Raw genomic sequence first — 20,072 nt, 5'->3', positions numbered from 1 at the left:
AAACGGAGAAGGTTTTCATATACCCTATTGGTATATGAAATCCAAATACAATGGTATTGGTATAAAAATCCAAATACAATGAATGCCTCAAGACAATTTTTTCATGTATGGTTTGTTGGCAAGACCACATAGCCAATGATTTCACTGTCTTTCTTAACAAAGGAGAATGGTGGTCTGTGAGCTACGCTCTACTGCAAGCTAGGTGCTGTTAATCTTCTTTATAACTATCCTTCTAAAAATGAATTATTACCTGGTTTTACACATAAACAGGCAGAAAGGCTAATATTTCCAAGTCCTTGTGACTACATGTGGGATCATGTGGATTTGGACATAGAAACTTGCTGAGGAAGAGGCATGAATAGGAGTAATGTAGCTGCCAGATGGGCAGCTGTCTGGTAAGATCCAGGTTTTTGTGAACCCTGGACTGCATGGCAAGCGTTATAAGTGGGCTTCTTTGTTTTCAGGACTGTAGTTCCCCCTATATTATTTGATCGATTAATATTTTTTGGCTATCTAACACGTATTGGCATTTACTATAACCTAGGCTCTATACTAAGTGCTTTAATTGCCTAATTCTCATAATAACTCTGAGATAAGAACAACATTTATTTAGTGCTTATTTGTACTGGCAGTATTCTAGGAGCTTTATATACTGCTTCATTTAGTCTTTTTAACCATTAGATTGGTACTGTTACTCTTCCGGAGTCTCAGAGAGGTAAAATGATTTGTTTTGCTCACAAATCTAGTATTTGTTTTAGCCCAGGTCACCTCCCTGTAAATATATAAATACTGTTGTTTTCAGATTGGTCATCTTTTCAGTTATTCTGCATGGACTTAAGAAAAAAAAACTATAAAATAAAAATACGTATCTATTTAAGAGTAAGGCTTTCCTTCTGATTTCCTTTGCCTCAATCACTGTGTTTTCGTTTCTTAACATTGCTGGCTCCCAGTCCACGATATGTGGTTTGGTATGTATCTGCTTTCTCTCTTGTCCTAAAACACAGATTTTCTCTATGAGAGCTTGTGCATTCTGCATTCTTCATCATGGCCTCTGCTGGAGCCTGGATTTCTACGTCAGAGAGAAGCCTAATGGTTGAAAAAAATATCGCATAGAATTGGAATGCCAGTATCTGTCTCCACCATTGCCTTAGCTGAAAATAAAACAAAATGTGTTGGGTGGGCACTGGCAATGGAGCCTGGGGAAACATTTGGCCTGATTTTTTCTGACTTCCCTAGATAATTACATAGGATGGAACAGTCTCAGTAATACTGAGAAAATTGTCGAGTTATCTCTGCTCACTTCAAACCAAAGCCTTTGTAAGTATAATGCCCAGAGCAGTGAATGGGCAGGGTGAGCAGGTCTTTGTAGACTGTGAGTATGTGTTCAGGCAGCTGAATCATCTTGGATTTCTCAAAGAGCAGTAACTATGTTATTAGTCTTAGACCTGTGAAGACAGGAAGAGAAGGCACAAGGAAGGCATAGCATGCGTATGGTATGCTTGGGTATCGAATCATAAAATATATCTGTGAAGAATAATTTGTCCTAGTGGCACCTTCAGATGATATAATCTTGAATTCTCTGTAGCCTTAGAGATGTAAAGAAAAAGCAATTTACCTCACAAAGATCAGTATCACTGTGTACTATGATGGCATGGGGTCTAGGATGAGAGTCTAAGTGACTGGTTCTCTCTAGCTGAAGACAAGAAGACACTCAGGTATGTGGTAGCACTTGGGATAGGCCATGGGGAGGTGAAACATCATTCCTTCCAAGACATCTATCCTGAAAGATCCATCACAGGAACACGATAGTGATGGAGACTCCCTGTCTCTGGCAATTAGAGTGAGTGCTGAAGAAGAACCCTTTTCTAGCATGCCAGTCCCTAACATGATGCTGGCTCTTCACCCAGACGATGACAGCTCTGGTGCTCAACACACACAAGCACCTCCAGGGTACAAGTTGTCCCCAAGAGAGCTGAGACAATATTGGCTCCAATTTTTATCGTCTGATTGATCTCCAACCACAGACCCTGACCAGGACAATTGAGGGCCCTCTCCCTATAGCTCCACTCCTAGGAAAGACCACCATTAATGATTACCAGGTAATTTTCTACCCCGACCCATGAAGGGACTTGGTTAGTAACTTCTCTTGCTAGAGGAAAAATGAAGCTTATTATATAAGATTAATGTTTGTGAAACACCTGTTATTTGGAATTGGTTTGGTACTTCCTTTTGAAATTTCCCTCATTAAGTTTAGGTCATGGCTGTTTCATAAGGAAAGAAAAGGGCATGATTGACCAGAATTAAAATTAACAAATCCATTGAGTAGGAGGATATTAGAATTGAGTGGCGCCTGTTGGACAGGAAAAGGAAGAGAAATCCTTGTGGTAGGTAAAGAAGGAGATATTTAGATCCTTGAGAACTTTGTTCCCCCCCGACCCCCCCGCCCCGCTGCTCCTAAGCCCACAGGAAGAAGGCTATCACAAGACAATAAAAATCCCAGAGAAATTGAAAGGCAAACAGAAAGACACAAGTTGGAGTGATAAGGAAAATGAATTCCAGCAGGGAAGTCATTGTATCTAAAAGGAATGGCAAAAACAGGGCTTAGTTAAGGCAAACACTGAGAATGAGGGGATGGGATTCCCACAGGTGGAATACCATCCTTTAGCAATCATCCTGACTCTAAAGCAAGATCATTTAAGTGATTATGGTCCAATAGTCTAGAAATAAGCCTCAAATTATAGTAGCAACAGATGGGGCTAAACAGGAGCCGATAAGAACGCATAAGTTGAGAAAGGGATGCCCATGATGGGTTTATTAAGGAAAAAGTGGTCAGGACATCCCATTAAGGCAACAGGATTCAGTAGATATTGAGGTTCTTGGGGCCAATGAGACAGGTGCAGAGAGACTACTACTTTATAGAAGACTGTGATCATACTGCTAAATACCATGAGAGAATACACAGAGCCAAATAAGAGACTGTTTCTAGTGAAACAAGCAGCCAATGTCCCAACCTCAGGAATTTAACTCAGTCTGAGAAAGAATAGTAGTTTCAGAATTGTCAAGTCTGCTTTAGTATTATATATTTTTTTCACTGACAAGAGAGAATGAAAGATTGATAGCTGGGAGAGTGGCGGCAGGTGAGGGGTGTTAGCAGGTAGTAAGCATGCTGGCAATAGTGTCTCAGGGTGTGGGGTATATGGTGGGTATATTTGGGAAGTAGTTGTCTTCTCTCAAACTGGAAAGCAGATGGGTGTGTTCAGACAAGATCTGGAAGCTGTGGCATGAGGGACAAAGGGAGATAGGACCCCTTTGGCCCTGGAGGAAGAGGCATGAATTTTTTTGGAGCACTAAAAGTTCCAAAAGACCTAAACAGCAAGTGCTTCAGAAGAGGAGGATCTGTATAGCAAGATGACTGTAATCAGGCTCATAAAAGTAAGACCTTACATAAACACAAGTGAGGGGGAAGACATTTCATGTAGGAGGAATGGCTCGAGCAAAAATACCAAGGCGGGAAATTGCGTGGTGCATTTAGAAGTAGAAAAGGCTAGCTGGCAGGGAGGGGATGCATAGGAAGGCAATGGAAATGAAATTGCAGGAATGAAAATAGGCTAAGAACTTTGAACAATTTTCTCTAGATAGCTAGGAGCTGTAGAAGAGGATGGCATCTTGTGGAAAGAGGAATTTAAGGAAAATTAATCTGTTGATAGTGTGTAAATACATTAGCTGGATAGTAAACTAAGTTAGGGACTATATCTGCCTTATCCACCATTGTCTTCAAAGCACCTACCATAGTGCCTGGCATGAAGTCAGACTCAATAGAGATGATTGATAATAGAATAAATGAAAGAAGTACAGTTGTCCCTTGGTATCCATGGGGGCTTCGTTCCAAGACCCTCACAGATACCAATTGGTGAATGGTGCAAGTCCCTTATATGAAATGCTGTAATATTTGCATATAACTATGCATATCTTCCCATATTTATAAACTCATCTCTTAATTATTTATAATTCCTAATGCAATATAGATTCTATATAAATAGTTCTTATGCTGTATTATTTAGGCAATAATGACAAGAATCTGTATATGTTCAGTGCAGATGCTTTTTTTAAAAATACATTTTTCATCTGTGGTTACCCTGAATCCATGGATACACAACCCACAGATACAGTGGGCCAACTACATTGGCAAAAGTTCAGTTCCAATAGAAGACAAGACTACTGCACAAAACACCCAGTGTTATGAGCTGAGACTAGGCTGGTAAGGAACAGACACTTCACATGAGAGAATGTAATGTGCATAGTGACTAATGACATATCTAAGTAGGGGAAAAATGAAGCATCCTGGATGACTTGAGTGCCTGGGAGATAAAAGTCCAAAAGAGTAGCTGTTTTTTGGTAAAATGATGATTAATTTGATGTTATTCATAAATTTAGTTATTCATCATTCGTTCATTTTTTTTATTCAACTGACAGCATCTTAGGCAGAAGAAAAGATAAAAGAACTAATGTAGGAAATAGCTTGGTAATTTCAAGTTATTGAAAGAATGGTGAAATGGAGCTTGGTGTGCAAGATGGAAAGTACAGTGACATGAGATTGGGTAGCATGTTTGTAGGTGCTGAGCTGCAGGTAATGACAGATGGGGTCATGCTTTATTACTAGCAGAGCTTCTAGACAATGACTCAAAGGCTTTCAGAGATTCCTTGGCTCTGTGGACACCTGTTTAAATGCTTTTTAAATACAGCTTCAAAATTGAATTTAACATACTGTTGCAGGGCAATGAAGCAGGGACTGCTGTGTGAATATCTTTGGTCATTCATCACAACAATGATTTAGTCACAGCAATAACAATGTACTTTTGTGATGATGTGTCAATTTTTTTTTTTTTTTTTTGAGACGGAGTCTCACTCTGTCGCTCAGGCTGAAGTGAAGTGCAGTGGCGTGATCTCTGCTCACTGCAGCCTCCACCTCCTGGGTTCACGCCATTCTCCTGCCTCAGCCTCCCGAGTAGCTGGGACTACAGGCACCCGCCACCACCCCCGGCTAATTTTTTGTATTTTTAGTAGAGACGGGGTTTCAGTGTGTTAGCCAGGATGGTCTCCATCTCCTGACCTCATGATCCACCTGCCTTGACCTCTGAAAGTGCTGGCATTACAGGCGTGAGCCACCGTGCCCAGCCATGTCAAAATGTTTAAACCAACAAAACTTTATGCATAGGGGAGGCAAGATGGTGTGGTAATTATGGTTATGAACTCTGAAACCAGACTGCCTGGGCTTAAAACCCTTCTCTGTCACTTCATAGCTGTGTGACCTTGGGCAAGTTACTTAACTTCTCTCTGCCTCATATTCTTTCTTTTGAAAATGATGATAATAATAGTGCTTCCTATATAGATTTGTATGAAATATTGGACGAAATACTTTGTCTCAAGTGCTAAGAACAGTGTCTAGTACATAATAAATGTTCAATAAATGTTAGTATTAGTGGTTTAGTAACCTTATGCAAAATATAAGTTGGAGTATTATTTTAACGTATCATCTGGTGTGGTTTTTTATTCCAGTACTTTATTTTTGTCCTCTGGTCTTTCAAATCAGACAGTTAAGCATCCATTGCCTTACAGGAGGAATACTAAGCAGAAAATAAATTTTAGTTTCAAAAGCCAAAATTTTGCAATACCAAGAGTCTTGGCATTCCAGTTTCAAATCACTAAATGCTAAAAGACCAAAGATATAATGTTCATGCTAGAAAGGGTTGATTGGATGAACGCAGCGTGATGGAGGAACCAGCTTTTCTGGTTCAGGGAGATAAATATTTTCTAGGCTGGGACAGTAAAATGGGACTGATTGATGTCTGTGCTCAGATACCAGTTTGCATTCCCAAAATAAGGCCCTGGGCCCAGGCCCCAGACAAGGGAAGTTCAGGACACTGGAAAATAGAACCTGCAAGTAGTTGTTGAGATCCAAGAAAAAAATAATACCTGTGTCTCACAGTCCCCTAAAGAGACTGTAGGAAGCAGCATGCTTGTCCATCATGGCAAGTGAACAGTAAAACATGTTCAATGGGAATTTAGGCAGAAAGCCTCGTAGAATTTCCTTTTATCCAGCACAAGGGGAACCCAGGGACAGCCTGGAAGAAAATGAGCGAGCACCAGCTCATCTTGTGAGCAATAATTGCACAAACTAATGACAGTGATGACTTGAGGGGAGCACAGCCATTTTAGCAAATGCTAGCATAATAGATGGTTGTATTAGTGATTAGTAGTCCTGTCTTATAGCTTGGCATTTTGTGAACCCCCAGGAATGTAGATGCAATGCTGGAGATTGGGACAATTATGAGGTGTTGTGGTGGTGAGAGACTGAATTGACAGAGATTATGTGACATTGATTGGAAGTAAATTGTGGTTTTTGTTTTTGTTTTTTTTTTTTTTTTCTGAGACGGAGTCTCGCTCTGTCGCCCGGGCTGGAGTGCAGTGGCCGGATCTCAGCTCACTGCAAGCTCCGCCTCCCGGGTTTACGCCATTCTCCTGCCTCAGCCTCCCGAGTAGCTGGGACTACAGGCGCCCGCCACCTCGCCCGGCTAGCTTTTTGTATTTTTTAGTAGAGACGGGGTTTCACCGCGTTAGCCAGGATGGTCTCGATCTCCTGACCTCGTGATCCGCCCGTCTCGGCCTCCCAAAGTGCTGGGATTACAGGCTTGAGCCACCGCGCCCGGCGGAAGTAAATTCTTACCTCTAGTTTGGAATAGTAACATGAAATAAAAATAAAGTTCAGTTAAAAACAGATAAAAGTTATATTTTTTACTCATTTCTATTATGAAAAATAGAAATATAGAAAAAATATAGGAAAAAGTTACATTTCTTGCCTCTGCCCCTTAGTATGAGCATACATACAGACCAAATGAAAGGATCCATGGCACTATTGCAGAGAAAAGTTCAACTGCCTCTACCCTGACTTACTGTTTTATAGAAGGGTGATGCCCGGAATAACATTCTCTTAAATACTCTCATGATTTGTAAGAAGGTCAAGGATTTCTGCCCAGACACATGAACATAAGGCAATGAAGGAAAAAATTAAAGCCAGTGCTGGTTTTTAAAACATGCAGTTTATGTATAAGACTTGCAGAATTAAAATCAACCTCAACAAAATTCAAGGCAGTCATATAATGTTCCTGAAAAGTGGTTACCTGCTGAGTTACATTTTTTTTTTTTTTTTTTTTTTTTTGAGACGGAGTCTTGCTCTGCCACCCAGGCTGGAGTGCAGTGGCCGGATCTCAGCTCACTGCAAGCTCCGCCTCCCGGGTTTATGCCATTCTCCTGCCTCAGCCTCCCGAGTAGCTGGGACTACAGGCGCCCGCCTCGTCGCCCGGCTAGTTTTTTGTATTTTTAAGTAGAGACAGGGTTTCACCGTATTAGCCAGGATGGTCTTGATCTCCTGACCTCGTGATCCGCCCGTCTCGGCCTCCCAAAGTGCTGGGATTACAGGCTTGAGCCACCGCACCCGGCCTGAGTTACATTTTTAATATTAACAGCTGTGGATTTTTTGGGACGTGGATGCTATCAAACATTTGTATTCTCAGCATTTTCTGTATTTATTTAAGGCAGTTTGTAAGTGATCCTATGTCTTTGAGACCTTGCTCTTGATAATGGTGGCTTTAGGAGCAAGGCCCCAAATCTCCAGGGATTGCTACTGTGTTGGAGCCACGCTGCTGCTTTTCCCTCCTCATATCTTGAGCATGCTTTGTTATTTCCTCCATTTATAACCTCTAGTTCTGCTCCCACAATACCAAAGTTCTCTGGGGGGTAAAAACTTAGCTACACCATTCCCTGAAATAGCAATTAGCTTGAAGCTTCTTTGGCTTTGTCCAAATCCAAACCCCCATTTCTGTACTTTGCTTTCTGTCTTCAGGTGATCAGGATGCCCTTCTGTCATCTGTCTACCTACAGCCTGGTTTGGGGCATGGCAGCAGTGGTGCTGTGCGCAGCACAAGGTAAAGAAGCTCAGTTCCCCTGCTTGGAGCCCAGCAGACACAATTTCTGGGGTGAAGACATTTAGCCACTATTGTTTGTGCTGTGCTGGTTCCATTTGTCTGCATGAATTATTTAAACATGTAATCTGCCTGGAGGAGTGGAAGTGGTTCTTTCTGCTTTCCACATTTTTGTCTTCAATGTCGAAGCACACTTTGATATTTAGAAGCCATTTCCATAGTAGATGAAACAGACTTATGAAAAATATCCTCTATTTTAAAATGTCATTTTCCACTTACTGAACTGAATTACAAAAAGTGATTTCCTGTGTTTTTAGAGATATAGAAATGCTTCAATTCAATCTTTTTGGAAAGTAATCTGGCAGTAAACCTTAAAATTGGGTGTGTTACCTTTTTACAGAAAAATGTAGAAAACAATGAAATATAGAAGTTATATAGGCTCATATTACCTGTTGTATAACAAATTTGGCTGTGCCATCTATTTATCTACCAAAGTTCCTAGCTCTTCCTCCTTGGTTCCTCGGGAGGCCACACTCACTTTATGACTGGCCTTTTCATCACTTGCAGTGTGATGTTGCTCAGCATCAGCCTCCGCAGATGTGGGTGATGCTGGTGATGCTGGTGAAGATCAGGTGGGCTTCATGCCCATCTCCAGCTCTGGTCCACAACGTTCATCACAGGACTTATCAACTGACCAGAGGAATCTAAATTAGATTCCATAGAAGTAGCAAAGAATTGTGAACTTCCTCTAAATGATTTCTTCCATAATCAAAAAGAAAAAGAACTCATCTAAGAGCTGAACTCTAGCTTTGTCCCCTTTCACTCTGCCTTCTAAAAGTAATAATTTCTTCAAATCTCTGGTCTGCAAAATCTCAACAAACTTTGAAGAAACCTCAATCCTAGCAACAGATAGTTTCCCAGAACTTTTCACATCTTCCAACATCATTTAGTTTTGAATTATGCAATACTCACGGGTCCAGCCTGTATTTGTTATACCCATCTTTCATTCCCTGATATTGTTGGGGAGTTGTTTGTTTGCACAGTCTTCTTTTTTTTTCTACTCATACTTGGCAACATTTTATCCATATTATCAGTCTTTAAAAACAAGTTTGGATGCTTTTGATCAAGTTTACATTTTGTGTAACATTTTATTAGTTAGTGTCTTTATCTTTATTAATTCACTGCGATATTTGAAAGGGAGGGTAGGAGGTTTGGAAGTAAGTGTATTCATTTTTCAATCTCTTCTTTTCTATTAAATGTTGCTACAATTAAATATGTTTCTCTGAGAACTGTCTCCTTCCTTCCTTCCTTCCTTCCTTCCTTCCTTCCCTCCTTCCTTCCCTCCCTCCCTCCCTCCCTCCCTCCCTCCCTCCCTCCCTCCCCCTCTCTCTCTCTCTCTCTCTCTCTCTCTCTCTCTCTCTTTCTCTTTCTTTGTTCCTTTCTTTCTACGAAATTTCACTCTGTCACCCAGGCTGGAGTGCAGTGGCACAATCTCAGCTCACTACAACCTCTGCCTCTCAGGTTCAAGCATTCTCCTGCCTCAGCCTCCTGAATAGCTGGGATTACAGATGCCCACCACCACACCTAGTCAATTTATGTATTTTTAGTACAAACAGAGTTTCACTTTGTTGACCAGGTTGGTCTCAAACTTCTGATCTCAAGTGATCCACTCACAGCCTCCCAAAGTGCTGGGATTACAGGCGTGAGCCACTGCACCCTGCCTATCTTACCCATTTCTATAGAATTTTAACATATTATGTTCTCATTGCCATTCAGTTATAATAATTTATGATTTTTTCTATGCTTTCTGGTGTACCTAAGACTTAAAAGATGTAAATTTCTAATTTTATTGTATTATGAAAAGTGTTCAAGGCCATACATAGGGTAGCAACTTTTTTGTAGCCTATTTTGAGTTCAATTTGGAGGCATGTTTTGTGTTTTTTTGAAAAGATTATACATCCTTTCTTTGAGTAAAGTGTGTGTGTGTGTGTGTCTGTGTGTGTCTTATTTTTATTCATTTAGTATGAGTTACTGGGTTTGTAAAGTTTATTATTTCTCTTTCATCGTATTGACTTTCTCAAAAGTTTGCCTATTTGTTATTATGTTGAGATTTTCCATCAAATAGTCTATCCTATATAGTATGAGTTGCTAATATTGGAGAAGGGTAGAAATTTATATTTATACACACACACACACACAGAGATCTACATACATATAAAGTATATCGTGTATATAATATAAACATATAAAACATTGATAATATTAAATACCTAAAGTGTATATATAAATATATATTGTTTTTCAATTTTTATTTTCTTTGTGACATGGACTTACCTTGTCACCCAGGCTGGAGTACAGTGGTGTGATCATTGCTCACTACAACCTTGAACTCCTGGCCTTAAGCAATCTTCCTGTCCTATGCTCCTGAGTAGCTGGGACTATAAGTACATGCCACTACGGCTTGCTTATTTTTACATTTCTTATAGAGATAAGGGTCTCATCTCTTGCCCAGGCTGATCTTGAACTCCTGGCCTCAAGTGAGTCTTCTGCTTTGGCTTCCCAAAGCACTGGGATTACAGGCATCAGCCACTATACCTGGCAGTTTTTCAAATTTCCTATTTAACTTTTTTGCTTTAATAATTGTTTAAATATACTAAATTGAAGGTTCATCAGTATGATTGTGGATTTAAATTTTTTTCTTTGTAATTCTATTAGTTTTGCTTTATATATTTCAGAGTTATGTTGTTAGGTGCATAAAGATTTATGATTAATGTAATAGATCTGATTTTAGATTGTTCCTTTCAAAATTTTGAAAAATACTTTTTTTCCCTCTTACAGTGCTTTTGTCTTCCTTTTTTTCCCTCTCCTTTTAGAAGTCTTATTGAACTGATTTTGGAACATTTAAGTCTACTCATTGAATTTTTCTTTAATCCCTTCCATATTGTTATCTCTTTGTGCTACATTCTAGAAGAATTTCACGGCCTGTTCTTACTGTTTACTAATTTACTTTTCAGTAGCATCCATTTTGCTAAGTCAGCCAAGCTGTTGCAATTTTATATTTCTCATTTTCTATATCTCTAATTTCTACTATTCATAATGCTTTATTACACTTTTATTACACTTACGATATCACATGTATTCGTGTCAAAGTATTTATTTTCTTATGATATCTTCATTCATTTTGTATGAGTTATTGGGTTTGTAAAGTTTATTATTTCTCTTTCCTTATAGTGTCTTTCTCAAAAGTTTGGCTATTTGTTTTTATGTTGAGATTTTCCATCAAATAATATATTATCATATGAGTTGCTAATATTGAGGAAGGGAGGAAGTCATCACCATAGCATTTAGTGAAAGCAGAGGGTGTGTAAATTATTATTTGTGTGCCAAAGCTTCAAGATCCTCCAGAACATTGTCCCATACGTCTCTTTACCTATGTTCCTATATACACTCTTGCTTCCTGGAGGCAGACACCTCTGTTCCACCCACTTCCTTTGTAGAATGTGTTATGTGTGTGTGTTTGTGTGGAATGCATAGGGCTGCTCCATCTTCTTTACTTTAAGTGGTCACTCTGCCTGTTATCCTTTGGCCTTTTCCTGCTCTTTGCTTCTACTTCTGCAAGCACGGACAAGATTGTTGAAGCTGCTATCCTACCTGGCAGTTTACATCTTCAATCTCATTGTACCTGCTTCGCAATTTACAGAGATTATTCACAATTTCTTGTAACTGAGAGTTGCTTTCTTGTTTTTCTACTCTGCTACTATTCTTTAAAGATTGAACAAGCATATTTGAACCTATATATTTCTCTGGCATCATGTAAAAATGTAAATAGATGTTTTCTTCTTTGTATTTTCTCTATCTTTTCTATATTTGACATTGAATATACTTTATAATCAGGAAAAAGTGTATACGTATTACAATCTTTAAATATAAATGTTCTTTTATGATTCCATAGTGCAAGTGCTGACCCAGGATGAAAGAGAGCAGCTGTACACTCCTGCTTCCTTAAGATGCTCTCTGCAAAATGCCCAGGAAGTCCTGATTGTGACATGGCAGAAAAAGAAAGCTGTAAGCCCAGAAAACATGGTCACCTTCAGCGAGAACCATGGGGTGGTGATCCAGCCTGCCTATAAGGACAAGATAAACATTACCCAGCTGGGACTCCAAAACTCAACCATCACCTTCTGGAATATCACCCTGGAGGATGAAGGGTGTTACATGTGTCTCTTCAATACCTTTGGTTCTGGGAAGATCTCAGGAACAGCCTGCCTCACTGTCTATGGTGAGAGTCTCTAAGAATCATTGTCTGTGTCTGGAAATACTATTTCCAAGAATGTTTGGAACATAGCCATAGTGCCCAGTTTTTCAGGATTTTAACCACAGAAAGGGTCATGAGAAGATAGCCTTTCATGTCTAGTATAGCTGTGTTTATGATTATTTGGAGAGTTCATGGGGATACACTGAGTTCTTCGGCTAGAGCTATCTTTTCTCTGAGGGATCCTGCTATCAAAGGAGAAATTTGAGAACAATGGTGAGGGCAACAAGTTCTCGGTAAGCAGTGATATGATTCAGACTTGGCTTGCCACTAGCAATCATGTGACCCTAGAAGGGTCCTATCCACTCTCCTCTGGGGTTCCATTGTCCAGACAATAAGTGTGAAATAGATCATTTCTAGGATCACTTACAACTTCAACTTTCTGGATCTAAGGACAGAGACAGATTGGACTAGCCTTGAGGCAGTTATGATTGTCTTTCTCATTTTGCTTGGGAGGATAGCTCTTTCAGGATTGATAAGGGCACATGGAGGAGCAGAGTCTTTTCATACCAGAAATGATGCCAACTAAAGATATAACTTGGCAATAGCATTCTTTTAAAATCCAAGAGGCTTAGTTTGATGAGATTCCTTTCTTCTTAACTGACACACAGCTGAGATGAAAGATTAGGAAGTGGGAATAAGAGATTGCTTTGGAGCATGGCACACATGGCAGTAGTTTTAGGGAGTGGAGGACAAACTTACGGTTATTAGGAATATTAAAGTGAGAGTTTAATCATGCCAAGAATATTGTCCGCAGGGAAGAAAAAGCTTAGTAGATGAGAATGCAAGGGAGATAGGAATGCTAAAAGAAATCTCTTTTACTTATTTTGCCTATAATGAGTCCTCTCTGTAGAATCTTATGTCATTGCTTTCTTGATTTCCACTTCTTTCATTCTCTCTTTTTCTGTTTCTCTTCCCTGTCTCCTTCCTTCCCTTCCTCCCTCTCTGCCTTCCTTTCTTCTTTCCTTCCTATCTAATTTTTCTTCTTCTTTTTCTTATGTCATATTTTTATCACTTTTGTTCCCTTTTCTTCTCTTCCTCTTTTCCTCTCATCTTTCTTTCTCTTAGTCTCCTTCCTTCACTCATAGACTTTTGTATTTTTTTTCCTGAAAACCAGATGCCTCTGAGCTTTAAAGCTAGTAATTCTGTTCTCTTCCACACTGACCTTTTCCAGCCACACCTTATACCTTTCATGTAAGCCATTCTTTGATACACCATAGGACCTCAAAACTCAATCTGGCCCATCAGTCATATTCATATTTTTTCACTTTTATTTCCCTTCCTCCAGTGCTCACAGACATTAGTAATCTTAGCCAGAGCCACAGTTCCATAGCCCTACTTCCCCCAACCCACTGTCATCTACCTGCCTCTTGAACCTATAAGCACAGCCCAGGCTTTCAGTTAGCACTGCCATTTAATTATCTTCTGGGCTCCAAAGCCAACCACAGAAAGACAAGGTTACATTTGCTTAGAAAAGAAAAATTCTATATTCTAACAAAAATGAACTCACTGGTCAGGGGATTTTCAAAAGGGTACAGGCTACAGCTGGCCTGAAAACAATTTTCTCATGAGCTAGTTATTTTTTCTTAACTTAATCAGGTGATTTCCAATGCTCTTCCAACAGTCATTTCTAAATTTTTATGGTTCTTAACTATGAATTCCAAATTCGCATTTTGCGTAGCTCTTCCAAAAAGGGATTTTCCAGCTCTCCTCCATTAATCTAATTCACTGGTCCAGCTCCAAGAAGAAAATGACTATCTCTAAGCAGTAGCCTTTCTATGGGCTCTCTGTTCCAAAACTGCCCTAGTGCCTCTAATAGGTACAGGACACATGTATGGCAGTGCTGATTGGTAGCTATTGTCAAGCCATTTAAGAGGAATACCTAAAAGAAGGCAGAGATGCTGCATTGCCCCTGGCAGAGAACAGAATAATTAGGACTGTTTGGGAGAGAAAAGTATCATCTGACTTCTCAATACTCTATGTCCATCCGACTAATTCTGCTACAGAAAAATTATAGAAAGGGTCTTTCTCATCACAGGTTTGTACTAGGCTAGTCTCCATCCTGCAGATCAGAAAATTAGACACAAGAGGAACTGGAAAGTCCCCAGTTTGGGTAGGATATGCCACGCTATCTTTCCAGCCTCCATGATCTTTCTATAAGCATATTTCCCTCATCTCTCTGAAGAGACTGCAGTGCTCAGACCAGGTGCTTAACTAATAACAGATTGTATTTATTTTTTGTCCCAGTACAGCCCATAGTATCCCTTCACTACAAATACTCTGAAGACCACCTAAACATCACTTGCTCTGCCACTGCCCGCCCAGCCCCCATGATCTTCTGGAAGGTCCCTCGGTCAGGGATTGAAAATAGTACAGTGACGCTGTCTCACCCAAATGGGACCACGTCTGTTACCAGCATCCTCCAGGTCAAAGACCCTAAGAATCAGGTGGGGAAGGAGGTGATCTGCCAGGTGCTGCACCTGGGGACTGTGACTGACTTTAGGCAAACCGTCAACAAAGGTAAGATAAAGTGAGCAAGGTGGCTGTGGTTGTGTCTGTGTGCACACACCTGGAAGGCAGTGAATGTCCTGCAGAGGTTTCAGCCTCTTAGCACAAGAGCTCTTTGGGGAAAGAATGGGGCAAATAAGGAAAAAAGAAAAACAGTTGAGGAAACAAAGCAAGTTTTGCTTTCATAAATGTGGTTCATTGCCCACATACCAAATACTGTTGCTGAGATCCATTCATTTATTTCTTTCTTCCATTCTACTAACATGTAATTAGGTCTGTTCTGGGCCAGACTTTGTGTTGAACACGAAAAATGCAACAATGAACAAGACTCAGTCCCTAAGCTTCTAGTCTACTAGGGAATAGAGATAAATGGATGGGCAATTGTAAAACTGTGCATTATATTCTCCAGTGAGAAAGCTGTGATGCACCATGGGAGCACTAGAGGTTGGGAAGGAGGGGCTCAATCTGGGGGAGATTTGGAAGGTTTCCAGGAAGAAGTGACATCTGTGATGAAATCACTGTATAATCTACGTTGTGAAAAAGGGACCTCTCTGAAGTGCTTTCATCACCCATTTAGCAAACTACCTCCTATCCGAGTCCCCTTTTGCTTTCTTGTGTTTTTGTCTAAACTGCTGTCTCTGGGCCTCATAGATACAAGAGGTGAGAATGATAGAGGAGAGAATAAAGGGAGCAGAGATTATAAAGACAAAAAGTTTTAGCAATGGTAGCCATGTCTTTTCTCTGTGTAGTTTTGAAGCACTGACTCTGGATGAAGCAGTCAGTAATAAGCCTCCTAAAAAATATTACTCCTCTTTTTTGGAGAAATTATGAGCAATAAACTGGAAAAGCTTTCTACACCCACCTCTTTAGTGCAGTGGCCTTTGGAGTCCCTGAAAACCCAGACTAATCAGAAATTGGATATTTAGGTAAATTTGGTCAAAAAGACTTGCAGTGTTGGATTTGGATATCTGTGAAGAGATCCTCAGATTCAGCCATGGCCAAGGGTGTATTTCCCAGAAAAACAAGAACCTAAAAAAGAATGTCTTTTTTTTTTTCCCCAAGAATGCCAGATTTGACTTGTATCACTTACAGTGTTTATATACCACCTCTATAATGTTTGTTTATTCTGTGAACATTGACGAAAAATCTTCCATGCTCAAACCATTATGTCAAGCACTGGAACTGTAGAAATCAGAAAAATCCCCGTCTGAGGTCTGAGGTGTTCAGTTAAATAATGATGTGACGAATCCCATTATGGAGGTATGGAGAAGATGCTAGAGACTCCCAAATCAAGGAGTTCCTCATTTGCCTTTGCATTGCAACATGACACTGAGGAACTGATATTTAGGCTGAGTTGCATTAAAGACATAGATAAGAATAAATTTAATAAAAACTTAGAGATCAGTTATCGCTGGGGGTTGAAATCATGAGATTCATGTTTTTTTCTTTATACTTCTCTGTATTTTCCACAATGTCCTCAATAAACATATATTCTTTTAAGAGACAGTATGGCAAAAAATATGTGCTTTAGAGGCAAACAGCCTTGGCTATCCCATTTGTTATTCTGATTTTGATCTCAGTTAAAGTCTCAAAGCCTCAATTTTCTTTAAATCTGTTAGAAAATAATAACTCTTGGGATGTTTTGAGGATTAAATAAGTTTAAAGCTCTTATTACATAATAGCCAGATAAAACATGTTAGCTATTACTAATATCTAAATATTATTAAAATAATATGAAGTCATGCGTAAAAACCTACATATGTATGTATTTAAGGATAATTTTAACTAAAAGCTCAACTCTATTGCTTTATCAGTTTTTGACTCAACAATTTCCTCTGTGACATCATTTTCCTTTTTCTTTCTTCAATATCTGTAGGCTATTGGTTTTCAGTTCCACTATTGTTAAGCATTGTTTCCCTGGTAATTCTCCTGGTCCTAATCTCAATCTTACTGTACTGGAAACGTCACCGGAATCAGGACCGAGGTGAGTCGTCATAGGGAGTTCAAAAAATGACATAAATTAAATTTTATTTTTAATGACATTTAGTGAGTCATTTGAAGATATAAATAAGGGAATGGCAACAATGTATTTTGTTTGTTGTTTCTAAGATACAGAAATGTTGATACTGTTTTAAAATGCGTCAGGGCATTTTCTTGCAATTGGACATTAAATTGGACATTTCTGCTTTTTGTTTGCTAAGATAACTTAAAAGCTAATTAAATCAAACAATGGTGATAGAATCAAAGAATGAAGTCTGGCACCCACGCAAGGCCCTTTCCACTCATTAATGAGAAGGACAATCTCTTCTCTTTTTATAGCACTTCACAGGCCATCTGCCCATTTAAGAGACTGAAATCGTCCAATGATGGTCGCTCATTAAGTAGCACTTTCTGTGTTATACTCCCACGATGCCTCAAACACTATCAGCATCATGCAAGTGATCCATGCTTACAGTAACTGTGTCGTGTCATTCTGCCCTTCTAGACTATAAATTTCTCTTTATCTTTCACAACTACCACAGCATCTCATATATACCAGGGGCTGAATAAATGTTAATTTACTGAATGAACTGACAGACGACAGAGAGGATTTTTAAGGTGATTTTTTTTCAATTCCTTTTCTTCTATTGTAAATTCAGTACCTCATAAATGTCAGTCTAAGATATTGCAAGAAATTATAAAACAAGAGACACTATAAAGCAAGAGGAGTGAGCTAGAGACAAGAATGAAATGTCTTTGGTTTCTGAAGACAGTGCATAATTTATTGAAGCGAATACAAAGCTGCAGTTTATGTTTTGTGTAGTGGGAATTTGCTAGCGTGAAAGGGTAATGTGGGAGTTCCCTCCATTTCAGATGGCTGAAGGATAGGGGTCAGGAAAGAAAAAGAGTTGGCTTTGATTGCTATTTTAGACTTTGATTAAAACTCTCACTCATTTTTTCCTTTCATTTTATGTTTTATAGAAATGTTTCCTTTAGTTTTATGCTTATATTTTTATGTTTTTGTTCATGTTTCAAGTTTTTGACGACTTTATTTTACATAATCCTCCAGATTAATTCTTGTGATTTATAAAACACACAAAAAGCCTTCAGTGTCAGTGGCTCCTTTGCAAAAGTAGGTAAAGGTATTTGTTCTGTCCAGGAGAGAAGATCACAAATCAGTTAATCTTATTGCACATAATTATTAGCCCATGGAAATCGTAAATGCTCCACAGAAAAAAAATCAAAGACAGAAGTCTGTTTGATTCTACTTTATCCGGATATTTTTCTTTTCCAATTAGGAAACTGAAGCTCAGAGAGGAAAGCTGACTTCCTTCCATAAGTTCATACAGTTTTTTAAGAGCAGACTGGGACTAAACCCTGGTGCCCTGACCTCTGCCAAATGTTCTTCCTGTCATTACTGATGCCCCAGTGTCTTGACTTGAAAGGCGCTATTGTCATCAGCTGCATTCGCTTAATCTGTGCTTACTGTCAATACCCTTTTCTTTTGGAAAGTGCAAACAGAAAAGTATAAAGTATTTAAATTCATTTTTAAAAGTCCCTCTTGGGCAAAAGTCTTATAATGCAGTCTTCTCAAGCCCGAGGTAAATTCTACTGGAAAGAGACATGCAAAATTATTACCCTTGTTCATTAAGCATGTCTTGGATTTTCTGGGAAATAGAGTCATTCAATGCCAATATCCGATTCTTGAAGCAAAAAGAGTCAGCTTATTTCTCTGCCCACGTTTTTCCTCACTTATGACATAAATACCTGAACCTATGTTGGGTCCTGTAGCATCAGGATTGCCATTGACTGATGATGTCTTCATGACAGATGGCCAATTGAATTAATTCTTCTGAATGTTCAGTGGCATATTTTCAATGACTGGATTTTTGACTCATTTCTTTTCCATTTGTATTGCTTATAAAAGATACCTGAGGCTGGGTAATTCATAAAGAAAAGAGGTTTATTTGGCTTCTGAAGGCTATACAAGCACAGTGCCAACATCTGCTTCTGGTGAGGGACTCAAGCTGCCTCCACTCATAGCAGAAGGCAAAGGGGAGCCAGTGTGTGCAGAGATCAGATGGCGAGACGGGGAAACAAAAGAGGGTGCTGCCAGGCTGCGTTACCAGCTCTCATGGGAACTAACAAAGAACTCACTCGAACCAAGGGCATTAATCAATTCCCAAGGGATCTTCCCCCCTTAAACACCTCCCATTAAGCCCTACCTCTAACACTGGGGATCAGATTTCAGCATGAGGTTTGCAGGGTCAAGTATCCAAACTATAACAACTGATTTAGAAAAGTTTAACAGCCAGATAATTTGGCTTCATATACTTAAACAGCTAGTAAAACCAAGTGTCCATTATGCTGAAGCTTCAGTGCTCAGGGCTAAGCAAATACTGGTTCATTTAGACCGAACTTCAGGTTATACAAAAAACTGGGACAAAGAAAAGAGAAAGGAGAGAAAATCACAGACGATAGCGACACTTTTTATTTCTACAATTAACAAATTCTGGTTGATATTTTGTGAGGAAGGGGAATACTCCTACACATTTGCCTTCCATTTGTCTTCATTCTTACTTTTCTTTCTCTTTTTCTTTCCATCATCTTCTGAAATCATAACATTTCTGAGTGGGCAGGAAAACACGATTGGTCCAAAATAATACAAAGGTTTTGAACTTGGTGACTTCAAAAATGGTGATGTGAACAGAAAAGGAAAGGGAAGAGGTGGAACTGAGAGAGAGAGAGAGAGTATGTGTGTGTGTTTAGAGTTTGTAGAAAAGCAAAGGAGACAAATGAATTAGTTCTTGAATTTATTGAGTGTGAGCAGACAAATAGTTATCTTCATGTAGCTGTCTAGTAGCCAATAATAAAAATCTGGTAAGTAAGGTAAGTCTGTTAAGTAAGGTCAATTCTGTGTTGGGTAAATGACCAAAAGAAAAGTTTATTTTAGGTGATAATCACTACTCATTGCTCACAAATGTGTAAGCAAACTTATAGTTACTGATGTTATTTTTACATAGAAGTTAGACTACCATTACTTTTCTTGTGATCCTGTATAATGCCAGAGAGCATGATGTTGGTTTTTTCCAACTGTAAAGCAGCACAGGCCATTTCTCTGCACCATTCCTGATAGAATTATCATAGTTACTTCCCAGGAGACTACCACAGTAAGACTAATAAGATTTCAAAGAATATTCTTTTGTCTTTCATGAATCCAGTACTTTAAAACAGTGAGAAAAAATTAAAATTTCCTAGGGAAATTTTCCACCATCTCGAAATAGTTCTTTCTA

At 39.1% G+C, this 20,072-nt stretch overlaps 1 protein-coding gene across 10 annotated transcripts in view; it reads left to right on the top strand.

Annotated features, from left to right (window-relative positions):
* CD200 (CD200 molecule) overlaps positions 1 to 20,072 on the top strand; it is a 31,682-nt gene that overhangs the window by 1,272 nt on the left and 10,338 nt on the right. For 2 of the 10 annotated variants that reach the window (XM_033211300.1, XM_033211299.1), the window contains exons 2-6: positions 7,901 to 7,982; positions 11,932 to 12,258; positions 14,539 to 14,811; positions 16,676 to 16,783; positions 17,322 to 17,397. In XM_033211300.1, the coding sequence (XP_033067191.1) occupies positions 7,910 to 7,982; positions 11,932 to 12,258; positions 14,539 to 14,811; positions 16,676 to 16,783; positions 17,322 to 17,356 (816 nt within the window). In that variant the 5' untranslated portion in view covers positions 7,901 to 7,909 and the 3' untranslated portion in view covers positions 17,357 to 17,397. The remainder of the gene's footprint in view (positions 1 to 7,900; positions 7,983 to 11,931; positions 12,259 to 14,538; positions 14,812 to 16,675; positions 16,784 to 17,321; positions 17,398 to 20,072) is intronic. The other 8 variants (XM_033211305.1, XM_033211307.1, XM_033211301.1 and 5 more) reach the window with 8 other exon arrangements.

This window comes from Trachypithecus francoisi, unplaced genomic scaffold, assembly GCF_009764315.1.
Source record: "Trachypithecus francoisi isolate TF-2019V2 unplaced genomic scaffold, Tfra_2.0 Lachesis_group0, whole genome shotgun sequence".
In the NCBI taxonomy this organism is placed as follows: domain Eukaryota; kingdom Metazoa; phylum Chordata; class Mammalia; order Primates; family Cercopithecidae; genus Trachypithecus; species Trachypithecus francoisi.
This window is presented reverse-complemented; position numbering and strand designations above follow the sequence as displayed.